This window comes from Nicotiana tomentosiformis, chromosome 1 (assembly GCF_000390325.3).
Source record: "Nicotiana tomentosiformis chromosome 1, ASM39032v3, whole genome shotgun sequence".
Lineage (NCBI taxonomy): Eukaryota > Viridiplantae > Streptophyta > Magnoliopsida > Solanales > Solanaceae > Nicotiana > Nicotiana tomentosiformis.
The window spans coordinates 101631425-101648574 of record NC_090812.1 but is presented as its reverse complement, the minus strand read 5'-3'; the positions used below and the strand labels follow the sequence as shown (position 1 = coordinate 101648574).

The 17150-nt window shown below is 37.7% G+C and overlaps 1 protein-coding gene across 1 annotated transcript; it reads left to right on the top strand.

Moving 5' to 3' along the window:
- The first annotated feature begins 9422 nt into the window (after positions 1-9422).
- Positions 9423-10940, top strand: LOC138907780 (uncharacterized). The gene is made up of 2 exons (XM_070198392.1): positions 9423-9835; positions 9947-10940. Exons 1-2 carry the CDS (start codon positions 9423-9425, stop codon positions 10938-10940), a joined length of 1407 nt encoding a protein of 468 aa, XP_070054493.1.
- Positions 10941-17150: the final 6210 nt, after the last annotated feature.

Sequence of the window (17150 nt, the reverse complement as noted above, 5' to 3'; positions counted from 1 at the left end):
CACCCTAAAGTGTGTGATATAGACAGCTTACTCTAATGCAAGTATCAATGGCTGATTTCATGACTAGAACCCACCTGTGACCTATAGGACACACATAGACAACTTTATTATTGCTTCAAGGCTCCCATTTCTGTGTTCTACGACAATATCTGTTGAAACTAAACAAATATATAATTAAAATTGAAGTTGAAAAGGAATATTTAAAAGTATTGCACGAAAAACTCTACAATGGTAAAAAGATAATGGGACGTCTCAAAAAGATAGTTCAATAGTTGCCTCCGACTACAGTGTCGGTTGAACCTTCTCTAACCTTAATTGAGAAACTTTCGGTGTTATTCAAGCAATAGTTATGATGTCAAATTTTGAACTTAGTAATACAAGTTTGAATCCCAATTACCATGTCATTTTTTTTTATTTTTTTACTTCTATGCTTGAATAAAATTAGAAAAGATGATAAGACATTAAAATTAAATTCAGGAACTAGAAGGAAATGTCTCCGTAAAAACAATGACCAACTTTGGAAATCATAAAAATGACTTGCTGAAATATTGTATCCTTGAAACAATATCTAACCTTAGAAATCAAAATATGACTTGTCTGCTCTAGAAATGAATGGAGTATCCGTGCACGAACTTTATAATTCTTGAAAAGGGTCTCAAAAAATTATAGTTACCAGTATTCCTGAGAAAAGGAATGATCAAATTGTGTAAATAAGAACAATTAATCAAAGTCTGTCTTGAATTAATTTGTCTTTATATAAAGCTAGCGTTCTCCACATAACCATAATTAGATATCCCACCTTTCTCTATTTCTTTCTTTTTTAGTTTCTTACTATTTTATCTTTTTTTGTTTAATGGCTGAAAATGAGGAAGCTGGCATTGGATTTGAAGAATGCAAACCATGGCTACCTGCCCATATTATCCAAGAGGTTTTTGAGAACCAAAATGGCAAGGTCAGCTTCTTTAATCTTTAATTCCTCGCTTGATCTCCACTTTTACAATTATGTTGTATACTTCTTTCTCCTAAAGAAACAATGAATAACAAAGTTTATGTTGTATACTTGACAAGAATAATGGTTGGTTTATTTCTTCAAACTACAGTTACTCCCAATTAGATGAGAACAAAAGCCAAAGAAAAAGAGGAACCTAGTAAACTCAAAATTTGCACAATCTTTATTCCTCTATACTTGTTGGTTTGCGACATTGGTAGGGTATTGTTTATTTTTCTTTTTGTGTCGTCTTGGATAATATACATCTCGTGAGCTAACTTTTGAGGTTAAGTTAGGGTAAATTGATTTTCTTAAATCCATACTTTTCGATCCAATAGATTGTCTTACCATAATGTCGTGCTTTTATTTTAATAAAAGTGTTATCTACGCCGCATGAGCCGTTTATGAAAGACACAAATCCCATAATCGAGATACAAGTTTTTTCATTGCCCTAGGTAGTTTTTTTCCTTCTTACACTTTCTTGTTTGTTATTATCTTTTGGACGATTCTTTAGTACATTTTCAATCAAGAGAATTGCATTTTCTACTAAATACTTTCCAGATTATGTTTGGAATTAGATCAAAATTTCGGATAATTAATTAAAATAAAAAACATTAATTATCTACTAATTTTCAGTTTAAGGATGATGTGATGTACTTTCTCTTAAGAATTTGATAATACTAAATATGATTCAATCTCGAAGTTGTATATAGAATTAACCATTATTTTATCGCAAACTAATTAATTTCTTGTTCTTGTGTTTCAGCATCACTCAAAATATTTTGGATTGACATCTCAAAGAAGAATGTATTTAAAAAATTGTGCAATTGGAGGACCTAAAATGCAAGCAATCTTCCTTGATTATGGGCAGAGATCTAGTGGGACGGGAGTTTTCCTTCCTCAAAGAGGAGGAAAAATCCTCCAACCATCTAATAAGTCCGGTAAAAAAGAAAAACGAGCTTTAAATTCTAAATTTGCATTTACCTGCCAACAAGCATTCAGCTTATTAGTATCGGTGAGATCCGGGGCGGAGCTAGAGTGACAGGAGCGGGTTCGGCCAAACTCAGTAGCTTTGGTTCGAACTCTGTATTTGTCTTAAAAAATTCATTGAATATGTATATATTATTAATCTAGAACCCAGTAACTTCAAACGATTAGAATCTCGAACCCATAAACTTGAAATCCTGGTTCCGCCTCTAGTGAGATCGAGTCTGTCACACAAATATATGTGAATCGACTATGACGATAATTTTTTCCAATTTTCCAACCAAAAACATTTTGTGTATAAAAAAATGCATTTCCTAGTCTTCTCTTATATTCATTTCCTTTCTCTCATTTTCAGTAATAAGATTATTAGTCTAGTTAAACTATTAAGTATCAATTACTATCAATATAAACAAGAGAATAACCTGTATTTTCAAATAGATGAGTAACAAGATAGTGAAGTAATGTTATCTTTGATGATGGGATTCATTAATTTTGGCTGCATTAGTATTCATTGTACTGTTTGAAAAACTATTAAAATAACTCAAATAATTGTGAAAAAAACAGCAACGTTTCCTGTCCTCCTTCCTGCCCGTGTTGTTCAAGCTCTAAATCTGAATGTACATCAGCTCAATATGCAAATCAAGTCCAAGAGAGGTATATTTTCCATCTTTTTTAAGAGTAAGTATATTTTTAGCCGCTCTAAAAAATAGTAGGCGACAATATATATATTTTTTGTATATATGCGTATTATATACAAAAAATATACATATTTTATATACTTTTCGATTGGCGAGTGTAATTAGTTTCAGCCGACCGGCAAGTTTTGTATTTTAACTATTTTTAAATTAGCAACTCTACCTATAGTGTCTTTACAATATTAGCCCTAATTCACTGAAAATTAATTATCCAGTTGTTGTTCTTTAATTTAGCTTTTCTATAGTTCTCTCTTTCGTTAGCATTTTACTAGGTACAAGTTTGTAATCTTTATTGACTTAATACATTAATATTACTGATTGGTCATTCCATTTTTTTTGGTAGGAACATATGTTGATGAAAGCTGGAAAAGTGATGAGTGCAGTTTTGCCAAGAGTGAGAATGGTGATTTATCAGGGCAACATTATTCGTCAGATATTTTTCTTCCAAAGGAATGGACTTACTAATTGGCAATAAATTTGGGAAAAGAAATAAATCAATAAAATAATGGACTTATGTTATGTTGACGTTTTTATTAGTAAATATTTTAAACCATTCGAGACTTAAAATTTGTTCTATTCTTGATCGTGCGTGTAATATATTGTAAAATAATTGCATCCAATAAGATATTTTTACTAAGTTAAATTGCCGATTTCCCATCATGTAATATTTTAATTTACAATACTAATTGAGTGTCTTATGATCTTATTTATACTTTTAAGCGGTGGATATCTTTTTCAAATTACTATTTTTACGCCTAATTGACATGCGATTTTGTAAATTAATCTATTGTAACACCCCGTAAATTCGGCTTAGGTGTGAACATGTTACATGAGTAGTAATATTATATTTTAGACATGTGAAGTTCTATCGGGATGAGTATGGGTGGATGTAGTTATTTTAGAACCAAGACGGAGAGTGAGGTGTATAAGATTCGATAAAATCGACTAAGTTTACAAAAGGTGAGTCTTCTAGCAGGATTTAGTGAAACGTTGTAAGGAACTTGGGAAAATGCAAAACACGAAAATTGTATCCCTTTGAAATAGCTTTCCAACGATATATTGTGAAGCCCGAACGGATCTCTGTGCAAAATGCTATGTGCGTTTTACTGAACAATGCGCAATATGCGCGCCCGGATGGTTCCATGCGTGGCCGCGCACTTGTGGCAGTGCTGATGTCCTGCTGCGCGGGGGCGCACCCGGGGGGAGGGGTCATTTTTAAAGCCCTACTTTGTCTCCCACACCCCAAAACACAAAAACTTGCTCTAGAAAGGGAAGCTCTCAAGAACCTAACCTCCCCCAAGGTCCCTCCACCATCCAATGTGAGTTCTAATAGTAATTCTAAGTTAATTTTAATTCTTCAACACCTTATTAACATGGATAAACCCTTAAAATTATTAAATATTCGATTGGGACATCATTGTTGAGAAAAGAAACTGTAGAATTCGAATTCAAGAGGATTGAACGTTAAAAAGGTAATATCTTCACCCTCTACTTGATTATAGTATTGGATTAATGACTATAAACTCTAGTTCATGAGATATGAGTTGATGGGTTTGACGGAAAAGCATGAACGGTTATAGGTTTGGGTTGTTGATTATTGATTATTGGTTAAGGGTGTTGTTTATCTTATGGGTGATAAAGAATGATGTTGATTATAACCATTTGAGATTTTAGAATTTATCTAGGAGCAATAGAATGGGTTGTTGGGTGTAGAAACACGATTAATAAGGGTTATAAAGCTTTATACCCACCAAGTATTTGATAAAATGCCTAAGTGACCAAAACATGAGTATTATTGCTAATATGGAATCCCTTTGACTTGTATTGCTATAGATTAAAGTTGAAAGCATTGACAAACGCTATATTACGCTCAAGAGCAGGAAGTTAAGGTATGTGAGGCTAACGCTCTACATCTGGGAATGTTTATGATTCTCCCTATGTCTCATTCTTTATGACTATTATGAATTCCTCGGAAAGTAATTATGCCTCAGTTCCATGAATGGTTGTAGAACTTCTATTCTCTAGATGGCACAATTCATAATTCATTCAATATCTTATAAGCCTCAGTTATGACAAATCAGTTTATTATGAATATATGTCTCAGTCTAGTTCTATTCAGTATTTCAGTATCATGTAACTTAATATGATTCAGTATTCAGTATCATGTATTGTAGTATGATTCTCATTTCCTGATTTTAAATCCCTGAATGTTGAACACCTGTATTTGGGCCTGAGGCCGCAGTTTATGCTTTATGCATCTTTGGGCCTAAGGCTACAGTTTATGCTTTATGCATTTTTGGGCTCGAGGTCGCAGTTATGTATACGTATACTTGGGCCCAAGGCCGCAGTTTGTGCACATATATATTGGTCCTAAGGCTACAGTTTAATATTCAGATAAATATGTGGTTCATCACTCCGAAGATTGAGTATTCATATCCTTACTTCCTTATCAATTCTCAGTTATCAGTTCAGTTTCAGTATTTATAGTTCTTTCTTTCAGTTATTTTACATACTAGTACAATTCAAATGTACTGACGTCCCTTTTTTTTTCGGGGCCTGCATGTAACGACCTGATCGGTCTTTTTGAGCTTTAGCACGTCGTTCGGCGGTTTGAGGCCTTGAGTAGATTCACTTCAGGTATTATGACTTGTACGTATAGTCGGAATTGAATTTCGGGAAGTTCGAGATTGATTTAGAAAGAAAATTCTAATTTCGGAAGCTTTAAGTTGGAAGAATTGGCTAAGATCTTACTTTTGAGTAAACGACCTCGGAATTAAGATTTGAAGGTTCCAATAGGTTTGTATGATGATTTCGGACTTGGGCGTATGTTCGGGTTGAGTATCAGGTCGCCCGGGAGCATTGCAAAGCTTATTGTGGAAAGTTGGCATTTGGAAGGTTTTAGAAATTCCTAAGTTTGGCTTGAAGTAGGATTTGGTGTTATCAATGAACGTTGGGGATTCCGAGCCTTGGAATGGGTTCGTATTGTGGTTCATGACTTGTACGCAAAGTTTGGCGTCATTTCGGAATGTTATGGTAAGGTTCGGACGCGTTAGTCGAAGTTTGAAAGATTTTAAGAAAGATTTTGGTCGCCGATTCATAGTTTTGATGTTATTTGATGTGATTTGAGGCCTCGAGCAGGTTCGTGTCATGTATTGGGACTAGTTGGTGTAATTGAACGGGGTCCGGGAGGCCTCGGGTGAGTTTCGGATTGGAATCGGATCGAAATTTGAAGTTGAGGAATGCTGGTTTTGGCCAACTGTTGGTGAAATCGCACCTGCGGAATCAAGACAGTAGATGCGACTCCGCAAAAGCGGCCAGGCAAACGCAGATGCAGATTTTGCTGGGGGAAGGCTAGACCGCAGATGCGGTTGAGTGTCCGCATAATCAAAACCGCACCTCCGAGTGAGGCATCGCAGAAGCGACTGGAGGTGATCAGGGCAGAGGCCGCTGGTGCAAACCAATTCCCGCACCTGCGGGAGAGTATATGCGGTGCTTGGAGCGCAGAAGCGGGCATGGCTATTGGGCACGACTTCGCAGAAGCGTGGACTTCGCCGCAGAAGTGGCCAAGATGATCGCAGAAGCGGAAGGTCGTCTCGGCGGAGGTGTTTTTATAAAAACGGGATTTGGCCCATTTTCTTCCATTTTCACTTGATTGGGGCAATTTTGGAGAGCTTCAAGGGGATATGTTCATCAAGCAACATAAGGTAAGTGACTCCTACCTATTACATGTTAAATACATGGTTTGTATATGGATTTAGACATGGAAATTAGTAGGAATGTGGGGTTTTGGTAGAAAACCTAGAAATTGGTATTTTTGGATTTTTGACCACGAAATTGGACATGGAATTTGGAATAAATTACATATTTGAGTTAGTAATGTTATGGGTAATGTTTATCTTCGAACATTTTCGGAATCCGGGCCCGAGGGTTGATTTTATAGACTTTTCTAGCAAAGTTGGGAATTATTATGAATGGAATTATTATGAGCATTGGAATATATTTTGATTAGTTTGCACCTTGTTTGACTAGTTTTGGATCGACGGGCTTTGGTTTAAGGTGTTAGAGAGGCTTTGGAGCTGGTTATGGAACTTCGGAGTGAGGTAAGTCTCCTGTCTAACTCTGTGAGGAGGAAACTACCCTTAGGTGATATATTTATTATGTGCTACTTGTTTTTTGGGGGAGGGGGGAGGGGAGGGGGGGCTACATACGCACAAAGTGATGAGAGTCCGTGCGTAGCTAGATTCATGTCATGTCCGGGTAGACTTAGGTTCCCGCCATGCTATAACTGTACTATTTGAGTTGTCTCTTGCCTATTAACTTCCTTTATTTTATGTTGCGACTTGAGACTAGACTCTTGTAGTGTGATAGACTTGCTATTGTAGAGATTCGATGGGCTTCATGATTAGCTGCGAAATAATTGTACTCCTCTTGCGAATTTCTCCCGCGTTATGCGTTCTCATAGAAAGGTTTCCCTTAAAAATTTATAACTCACATGTCTATTCGTGAGTGGGGTCAAGGACCCATCAAAGATTCTTATTCTAATGGGATCGGGCCGTTCTCCTCGGCATGATAGATACATCTTTGGTTCGTGCCGTTTGACCCTCGGCAGTGCGCACATTATGATAGATCGGGTCGTTCGCCTCGGCAATATAATAGATATATCTATGGTTCGAAAATATTATGATGGATCGGGCCGTACGCCTCTTCATTTCTATAAAATACTCTTATGAAATCGTGCGTAATAATTGATAAGAAAACAGTGTATCTGTGAGCTTTCCTGAATTTAACTGTGGTGACTTATCTGGTGAGGTCCACTATATATACCCCGATTGAGGAGGTAACTACTAGCTGAGAGTTTGAGTTATTACTGAGAGGAGAATTCTACCATGTATTTATTTTTGTTATTTCGTTTATTCGCTCTGACTCACATCTGTCTACTTCTACTGTATCTGTCTTATTGGACCACTAGTAAGTGTTGATGTCGACCCCTCGTCACTACTTCTCTGGGGTTATACTTACTGGGTACGTGTTGATTTACGTACTCATGCTACACTTGCTGCACTTTTTGTGCAGGTACATATATGTCTGGTGGTCTTTTGGGCGCCGAGGCGCGACTATTGCGGGGATTTTACCGTGAGTTGCATTTCATGTTACTATCCGCAGCTTGCAGAGTCTCCATCAGGGTTATTTATATTCTCCTAACTAATTTGTATTCCAGGTAGATGTTGTATTTTATTATATTTCCTAGTTGATACTCATGCACATATGACACCGGGTTTTAGGGGTTCCTACGGGTTGTTCATTATTGTAGTTCGTGTAAATATTACCCTTTACCCTGTAAAATCTATTTCATACTATTTAATTAAAGAAAATTATGATTTCAAAATACTAAAATGAGTAATTAAGTGATCTATCACCGTTGGCTAGCCTGACGGCAGTGTTAGGCACCATCACAATCTTTAGTGGATTTTTGGTCGTGACACTGCATCTCGCGATGCAGGTAATAATTTACAGGTTGACAACTCTGCTTGCTAGGACATCTCGTATCAGCTATTGGTGATCCCCAGTCTTTCGGGGCATTATCCCTCATTTTTTCAGTCTTTATAGTATTTCAGTTAATAAGTTATACCTGGGACCTTTTCCTGGTAAACAGTTAGCATTTCAGTATTCTTTAGAGGCTTAGTAGACTATAGTCCAGTCCGTCAGATATTAGTAGGCTTTTATGCGTTAGCCTTGTCGGCTACTCGTTTATACTTGCAGACTTTTCAGTATTTACCGCATTTATGATATTTCAGTCAGACTCTTTAGTAGATCAGCATGTTGCATGTTTATATTGAGCTTACAGTTATACCACATGTTGATCCAGCCATCTAGTTGGTTCGCTCGGTCACATACAGTTAGGCACCGAGTGTCGTGTTACACCCAGGCCATGGTTTGGGGCGTGACAAAGCTTGGTATCAGAGCCTAGGTTCAAGATTCCTAGGGAGTCTATGAAGTCGTGTCCAGTGGGGTCACTTTTATGTGTGTGTGCGTGCCATACGTGTAAACAGTCGACCACCAAGACATCTAGGATTGTTTCATTTCTTTCATACTCTAGATCGTGCAGTTAGAGCTATGCTTTCAGGAATCCTTCTAACTCGTGCGAATTGCGTATTTCAGAAAATGCTTGCAAAGAGAAAGTGCACCAAGAGGCCTCAGCTACTAGATAGGGGGCTACGGCTAATGCTACTCAGGAGGAGGACACTCCGGCCCAGAGAGTTGCATTGGGTTCAGTGCCCAGTGCTTCAGACATGGATGTCAGGGGAGCTATCCAGTTACTTACCCAAATTGTTGCTACTCAGGCTCAAAGGCAGGGAACAAGTGTTATTGATGAGATGGGTAGTTCAAGGTCTAGGGAATTCCTCAACATGAAGCCTCCAGTTTTCATAGGGTCCAAAAAGGATGAGGATCCGCAAAACTTCATTGATGATGTTCAGAAGATATTTTGAGTGATGCATGCTACAGACACTGAGGCAGCAGAGCTTGCTGCGTACCAGTTGAAAGATGTTGCTAACACTTGGTATGAAACATGGGAAGAGTCCCGGGGGGAATATGCATCTCCTGCAACTTGGAAGGAGTTTGCAGATGCGTTTCTTGAGCATTTTCTACCTATTGAGGTCTTGGAAGCTAAGGCTTTAGAGTTTGAGAGACTCAAACAGAATGAGATGAGTGTGAATGAGTAGTTCGTCTCTCTGGCTAAGTATGCTCCGGAGATGGTACGTGATATGAGGGCCAGAGTTAGGCGGTTTGTATTGGGGCTATCAGATGATTTGTTTGTTGATGCTAATATAGCTTCTCAGAGCAATGACATGACCATTACTAAGATGGTTGCCTTTGTTCAAGGGAACGAAGACAGGTTGAAAGAAGAAGAGCGGCTACAGAGAGAAAAGGACAGGGAATTCAGCAAGAGAGCTAAGTCTGCAGGAAATTTCAGCCAAGGGGAATCTCAAGCAGGTGGCAATCGCCCGTTCTTCAGGAAACCAAAATTAGGACCGGCTCCATCTTCAGCTAGTGCACCAATTCAGAAGTCCAATTTTAACAAGAAAAACCAGAATTTCAGAGCAACAGGCTCACAGTTACATACAAGTGTGGACTACAGAGTCGCTGGTTACCCTATCTGCAACAGGTATGGTAAGAGGCACCCAGGGGTGTGTCATTCGGGCACAAATGGTTGCTTTGCGTGTGGTCAACAGGGCCACTTCTTGAGGGATTGTCTATCAGCAAGGTAGAATAATAGAGGCAATGTAGCTCAGTCAACTAATTCAGCAGCCCCTCAGAACTCTCAGCACCAACAAGGGCATAGTGCAGCAAAGTCCAGTAATGTAGGCGGTGGTCGAAACTGCTTGTATGCGCTGGCAGGCCATCAGGATATAGAGGCTCGTGGAGATGTTGTCACAGGTACGCTAACCGTCTTCACTTTTGATGTTTATGCTCTTATGGATCCAGGATCCTCCCTATCTTATGTAACCCCATATATTGCTAAGAAATTTAGGATAGAACCAGAAAAGTTATGTGAACCCTTTGAAGTGTCCACTCTAGTTGGAGAATCAGTTATAGCTAGATGTATCTATAGGAGATATCCAGTCAAAGTGTATTATCGCCTTACTGTAGCAGACTTAGTGGAATTGGAGATGGTAGACTTCGATGTAATCATGGGAATGGATTGGTTAGAGTCCAGTTATGCCACAGTGGGTTGTAGAACCAAAATAGTAAGTTTCGAATTTCCCAGTGAACCAGTCTTAGAATGGAAGGGTGATGCAGTAGCACATATGGGTAGGTTTATTTCCTACCTTAAAGCTAGAAAGATGATTTCTAAAGGGTATATCTATCATCTGGTTCGAGTTAGGGATGCAGATGCTCAGATTCCCACTCTCCAGTCAGTACCAATTGTAAATGAGTTCCCAAAAGTGTTTCCTGAAGATCTTCCCGGAGTTCCTCCCGATCGAGAGATTGACTTTGGAATTGATCTACTCCCTGGCACTAAGCCGATATCTATTCTGCTTTATAGAATGGCTCCATCAGAGTTGAAAGATCTAAAAGTCCAGTTGAAAGATCTTCTAGATAAGGGATTTATAAGGCCAAATGTCTCACCTTGGGGCGCATCGGTCTTGTTTGTCCGAAAGAAGGATGGGTCTTTGCGCATGTGCATTGACTATCATCAGTTGAATAAAGTCACCATCAAGAACAAGTACCCTCTTCCCAGAATATATGATTCATCTGATCAACTTTAGGGTGCCCAGTGTTATTCCAAGATTTACCCCAGATTGGGGTACCATCAGTTGAAGGTTAAGGAAGTGGATATTCCAAAAACAACTTTCAGGACTCGATGTGGGCATTTCAAATTTTTGGTAATGTCATTTGGTTTAACGAATGCACCAACAGCTTACATGGACCTTATGAATAGGTTCTTCAAGCCTTATCTTGATTTGTTCGTTATTGTGTTTATTGATGATATCTTGATTTATTCCCATAGCGAGACTGACCATGCAGAATATCTCAGATTTGTGTTGCAGACACTGCAGGATCACAAGCTATATGCAAAGTTTTCTAAGTGTGAATTCTGGTTAAAATCAGTAGCGTTTATGGGCCATGTCATCTCAGGGGAAGGCGTGAAGGTGGACTTTTAAAAAATAAAGGCAGTGAAGAATTGGCCTAGACCCACCTCAGTATCCGATATAAGAAGTTTCTTGGGTCTAGCAGGCTATTACAAGCGTTTCGTAGAGGGATTCTCCTCTATCTCGTCCCCTTTTAGATTGACTCAGAAGAAGGTCAAATTTCAATGGTCGGACGCTTGTGAGAAAGTTTTGACGAGTTAAAGAAGAGGTTGATTTCAGCTCTAATTTTGACACTACCGGAAGGAACCAAAGGGTTTGTTGTTTATTGTGATGCTTCAGGGGTTGGTCTTAGGTGTGTATTAATGCAGCATGGTAAAGTCATAGCCTACGCATCGAGACAACTCAAGGCTCACGAGAAGAATTATCCCACTCATGATCTTGAGTTAGCAGCTATGGTATTTGCGTTAAAGATCTGGCGCCATTATTTGTATGGGGTGCATGTTGATATTTTCACTGATCATAAGAGCCTCCAATACATCTTCAAGCAAAGAGAATTGAATCTACGTCAGAGAAGGTGGCTCGAGTTGCTCACAGATTATGATATTTATATCCTCTATCATCCAGGGAAAGCAAATATTGTAGCTGATGCTCTCAGTCGGCGTTCTATGGGAAGCTTAGCTCATGTTAAAGCAGACAAGCGAACTATGATGAAGGAAGTCCATCACTTAGCAAGTCTAAGAGTTCGAATTTTGGACTCTGAAGATGGTGGCGTTGTTCTTTAGAACTGGGCCGAATCCTCCTTAGTAGCCGAAGTGAAGGAGAAGCAGTTCAGTGATCCCTACTTATTGCAGTTGAAGGAGGGGTTTCACAAACATAAGACTACAGATTTTGAACAAGGGGGAGGTGATGGTACTTTGAGGTACAAAGGCAGACTATGCGTTCCAAACGTAGATGGGCTCAGAGAGCGGATTATGTCAGAATCCCACAATTCCAGGTATTCTATTCACCCAGGTTCCACAAAGATGTATCATGATCTTAAGGAGATTTATTGGTGGAACGATAAGAAAAAGAACGTAGCAGATTTTGTGGCTAAGTGCCCAAATTGTCAGCAAGTGAAATTCGAACACCAAAGGCCTGGTGGTTTGGCTCACAGTATAGAAATTCCCGTTTGGAAATAGGAGATGATAAAAATAGACTTCATAACAGGTTTACCTCGATTATTTTGGAAGCATGATTTGATTTAGGTGATTGTAGACCGACTTACCAAGTCAGCTCACTTCTTGTCAGTGAAGACTACAGATTCAACATAGGATTATGCCAAGTTGTATATCCAGGAAATTGTTCGATTGCATGGGATTCCTTTGTCCATCATCTCAGATCGTGGTGCTTAGTTCATTTCTGTAAATCCTTTCAGAAAAGATTGGGCACAAAGGTGAACCTCAGCACAGCTTTTCATCCTCAGACAGATGGCCAGGTAGAGCGCACCATTCAGACTCTTGAGGATATGTTGAGGGCGTGTGTTATCGATTTTAAACGTAATTGGGATGATCATCTACCCCTCATTGAGTTTGCTTATAATAACAGCTACCACTCTAGTATCAAGATAGCACCGTATGAATCTCTATATGGGCAAAGGTATAGATAACCAATTGGTTGGTTCGAAGTTGGCGAAGCGGAGTTGTTAGGACCCGATTTGGTATATCAAGCTATGGGTAAAGTCAACTTGATTCAAGAGTTTGTAGACGGCTCAGAGTCGCCAAAAGTCCTATTCAGACGTAATACGTAGAGACTTAGAGTTCCAAGTTAATGATTGGGTATTTCTGAAAGTTTCGCCTATGAAAGGCGTTATGAGATTTGGGAAGAAGGGGAAGCTTAGTCCCCGCTATATTGGGCCATATAGAATCCTGTGAAGGATCGGGCAGGTAGCTTATGAGTTAGAATTACCACAAGAATTAGCAACTGTACACCCAGTGTTTCATGTGTATATGTTTAAGAAATTCATGGGAGACCTATCTCTTGTGGTTCCTACAGAGATTATAGGGGTTAAAGATAGCCTGACTTACGAAGAAATTCCAGTGGCTATTCTTGATCGTCAAGTCTGCAAGCTCAGAACTAAGGAAATTGCTTCAGTGAAAGTACTTTGGAGGAATCAAAAGGTTGAAAAGGCTACGTGGGAAGTTGAAAAGGACATGAAGTGTAGATATACCCATCTCTTTGAAGAGCAACGGAAAATGTAGAAGGTAATTAACCTTTCCATTCTTATATTATAATCTCCATGTCTTTCAATATTTAGTCAGCTTAGCATTCAGTCAATTCAGTAGTCATTCAGTTCACTATCTCAGCAGTTCAATAATCACGTATTTGTTCAGTTTAGTATACATGTGTTCATGACAATTCAATATTCGCATGTTTCCATCGGACCTGTTTAAGGTCCACAGTTAGTCGTAGTTACATCCAGGACAATCATTTGACGACGAATGATCCCAAAGGGGAGATAATGTAACACACCGTAAATTTGGCTTAGGTGTGAACGTGTTACATGAGTAGTAATGTTATATTTTAGACATGTGAAGTTCTATCGTGATGAGTATGGGTGGATATAGTTGTTTTATAACCAAGACGGAGAATGAGGTGTATAAGATTCGATAAAATCGACTAAGTTTACAAAAGGTCTCGCTTCCAGAAAGATTTAGTGAAACTTTGTAAGGACTTTGGGAAGATGCAAAACACGAAAGTTGTAGCCCTCTAAAATAGCTTTCCAACGATATATTGTGGAGCGCGAACGGATCTCTTTGGAAAGGGTTATGTGCGTTTTAATGAATAATGCGCAGTATGCGTGCCCAAGTGCGCGCCCGGATGGTCCCGTGCACGGCCGCGCACTTGTGGCAGTGCTGATGCCCTGCTGCGCATTCAGGTGTGCGGGGGAGCACCCGGGGGTCATTGTTAAAGCCCTACTTCAACCCCCACACCCCAAAACACAAAAACTTGCTCTAGAAAGGGAAGCTCTCAAGAACCCAACCTCCCCCAAGGTCCCTCCACCATCCAATGTGAGTTCTAATGGTGATTCTAAGTTAATTTTAATTCTTCAACACCTTATTAACATGGGTAAAACCTTCAAATAATTAGATATTCGATTGGGACATCATTGTTGAGAAAAGAAATTGTAGAACTCGAATTCAAGAGGATTGAAAGTCAAAAAGGTAATATCTTCACCCTCTACTTGATTATAGGATTAGTTTAATGATTATAGACCCTAATTCATGAGAAATGAGTTGATGGGTTTGACGAAAAAGCATGAACGGTTATAGGTTTGGGTTGTTGATTGTTGATTATTGGTTAAGGGTGTTGTTTATCTTATGGGTGATGAAAAATGATTTTGATTATAACCATTTAATATTTTAGAATTTATCTAGGGGCAAGAGAATGGATTGTTGGGTGTAGAAACACCATTAATAAGGGTTATGAAGCTTTATACCCACCAAGTCTTTGATAAAATTCCTAAGTGACCAAAATATGAGTATTATTGCTAATATGGAATCCCTTTTACTTGTATTGCTATAGATTAAAGTTGAAAGGGTTGACAAACGTTGTATTACGCTCAAGAGCAGGAAGTTAAGGTATGTGAGGCTAACACTCTACGTTTGGGAATGTTTATGATTCTCCCTATGTCACATTCTTTATGACTATTACGAATTCCTCGAAAAGAAATTATGCCTCAGTTCCATGAACGGTTGTAGAACTTCTATTCTCTAGATGGCACAATTCATAATTCATTCAATATCTTATAAGCCTCAGTTATGACAAATCAGTTTATTATGAATACATGTCCCAGTCTAGTTCTATTCAACATTTCAGTATCATGTAACTCAATATGATTCAGTATTTCAGTATCATGTATTGCAGTATGATTCTCATTTCCCGATTTTAAATCCCTGAATATTGAACAACTGTATTTGGGCCTGAGGCCGCAGTTTATGCTTTATGCATCTTTGGGCCTGAGGCCGTAGTTTATGCTTTATGCATCTTTGGGCCTCAGGCTGCAGTTTATGCTTTATGCATTTTTGGGCCCGAGGCCGCAGTTATGTATATGTATACTTGGGCCCGAGGGCGTAGTTTGTGTACATATATATTGGGACTGAGGCCGCAGTTTAATATTCAGATAAACATGTGGTTTATCATTCAGAAGAGAGAGTATTCATATCCTTACTTCCTCATCAATTCTCAATTATTAGTTATCAGTTCAGTTTCAATTTCAGTATTTATAGTTCTTTCTTTAAGTTATTTTACATACCAGTACAATTAAAATGTACTGACGTCCCTTTTTGCCCGGGGCCTGCATCTCGTGATGCAGGTAACGATTTACAGGTTGATGACTCTGCTTGCTAGGACATCTCGTATCAGCTATTGGTGAGCCCTAGTCTTTCGGGGCATTATCCCTCATTTTTCAGTCTTTATAGTATTTCAGTTAATAAGGTATACCGGGGACCTTGTCTCGGTAAACAGTTAGCATTTCAGTATTCTTTAGAGGCTTCGTAGACTATAGTCCAGTCAGTCAGATATTAGCAGGATTTTATGCATTAGCCTTGTCGACTACTCGTTTATACTTACAGACTTTTCAGTATTTACCGCATTTATGATATTTCAATCAGACTTTTTAGTAGATCAGCAAGTTGCATGTTTATATTGAGCTTACAGTTTATACCACATGTTGATCCAACCATCCAGTTGATTCGCTCGGTCACATGCAGTTAGGCACCGAGTGTCATGTTACGCCCATGCCATGGTTCGGGGCGTGACATCTATATCTATCTATATCTATATTATTATAAAAGCATGAATACAATGTCAATTTACAAAAATAACCTTATAATATTAAGCATAATAACTTATAATAAAAGGACATAATCGGAATTTTAGATATTAGCCTTATAATCTTATTAGTTTTAGGACATAATACTACATGTTAGGAATCTTACACGATTACCCTTAGAAATCCTATTAGTATAATTACTTTTGGGTTGTCTAATTCGTATAAAATTGAACAAGTAAATATCTTTAGTCATGTAATCCTATTACTTTTAGGATATACTTCTTAAAAATTTCTATTACTAATTTAATTTGAAAACGTATTATAATATCCTATTAACTTAAGAATGTATTATATTGTCCAAATTTATTTAGAAAAAGTAGAACCTATATTATTATAAAAGTATAAATACAATATTAATATACCAAAATATCCCTAAAATATTAAACAAAAAAACTCATGGGGAAAGGACATAACTGCAATAACCTATTTTTTGGACTACAATACCTTTTATGCTAATTTTTAATATTTAAGTTTTTAAAATTAATAAAATTTTGTATATTAAATTCTTACTAAAAATATGTAGAAAGGTTTAATAAAATCAATTTCATAAGAATCCTCCGTATTAGCAGTGCATTACCACTCCATAATATCCAATACCAAGAAAAAATAAAAATAATATTAAATGGACTACATAAAGAGTTGAAATTGAGAAAAATATATACCCCCACGATAATATATTTTTATATTATATTTGAACTATCTTCCACTCAAATAATATTTTTAATCAATTTTTCGTATCATATTAAAAAATACCCAATTATTAAACAACAACTAAGAAAATATTTACGAATATAAATGTGTGAGAAAGAGAAAAAAAATAGTTGGTAAGAGTCAATACCACTAATGATTCTACAGACATAAAGATCTAAAAGTGAAATATCATATCAATCTTTTACTCTTTGAAAATAAAATTTATGATAGATAAAATTATAATTAAGAATAAATATTCAAAATAAGAGATGAACTAATATTAAGATTTGAATCAACATAGAATAAATTATTTGTATGTTAAAACT

Bases quoted from the DNA above. Each gene is read 5' to 3' on its own strand.
- LOC138907780 (XM_070198392.1), top strand. From the start codon at position 9,423: ATGGTACGTGATATGAGGGCCAGAGTTAGGCGGTTTGTATTGGGGCTA. The intron at 9,836-9,946 runs GTATGGTAAGAG...GTAGAATAATAG, and splicing joins GGTTACCCTATCTGCAACAG to AGGCAATGTAGCTCAGTCAA.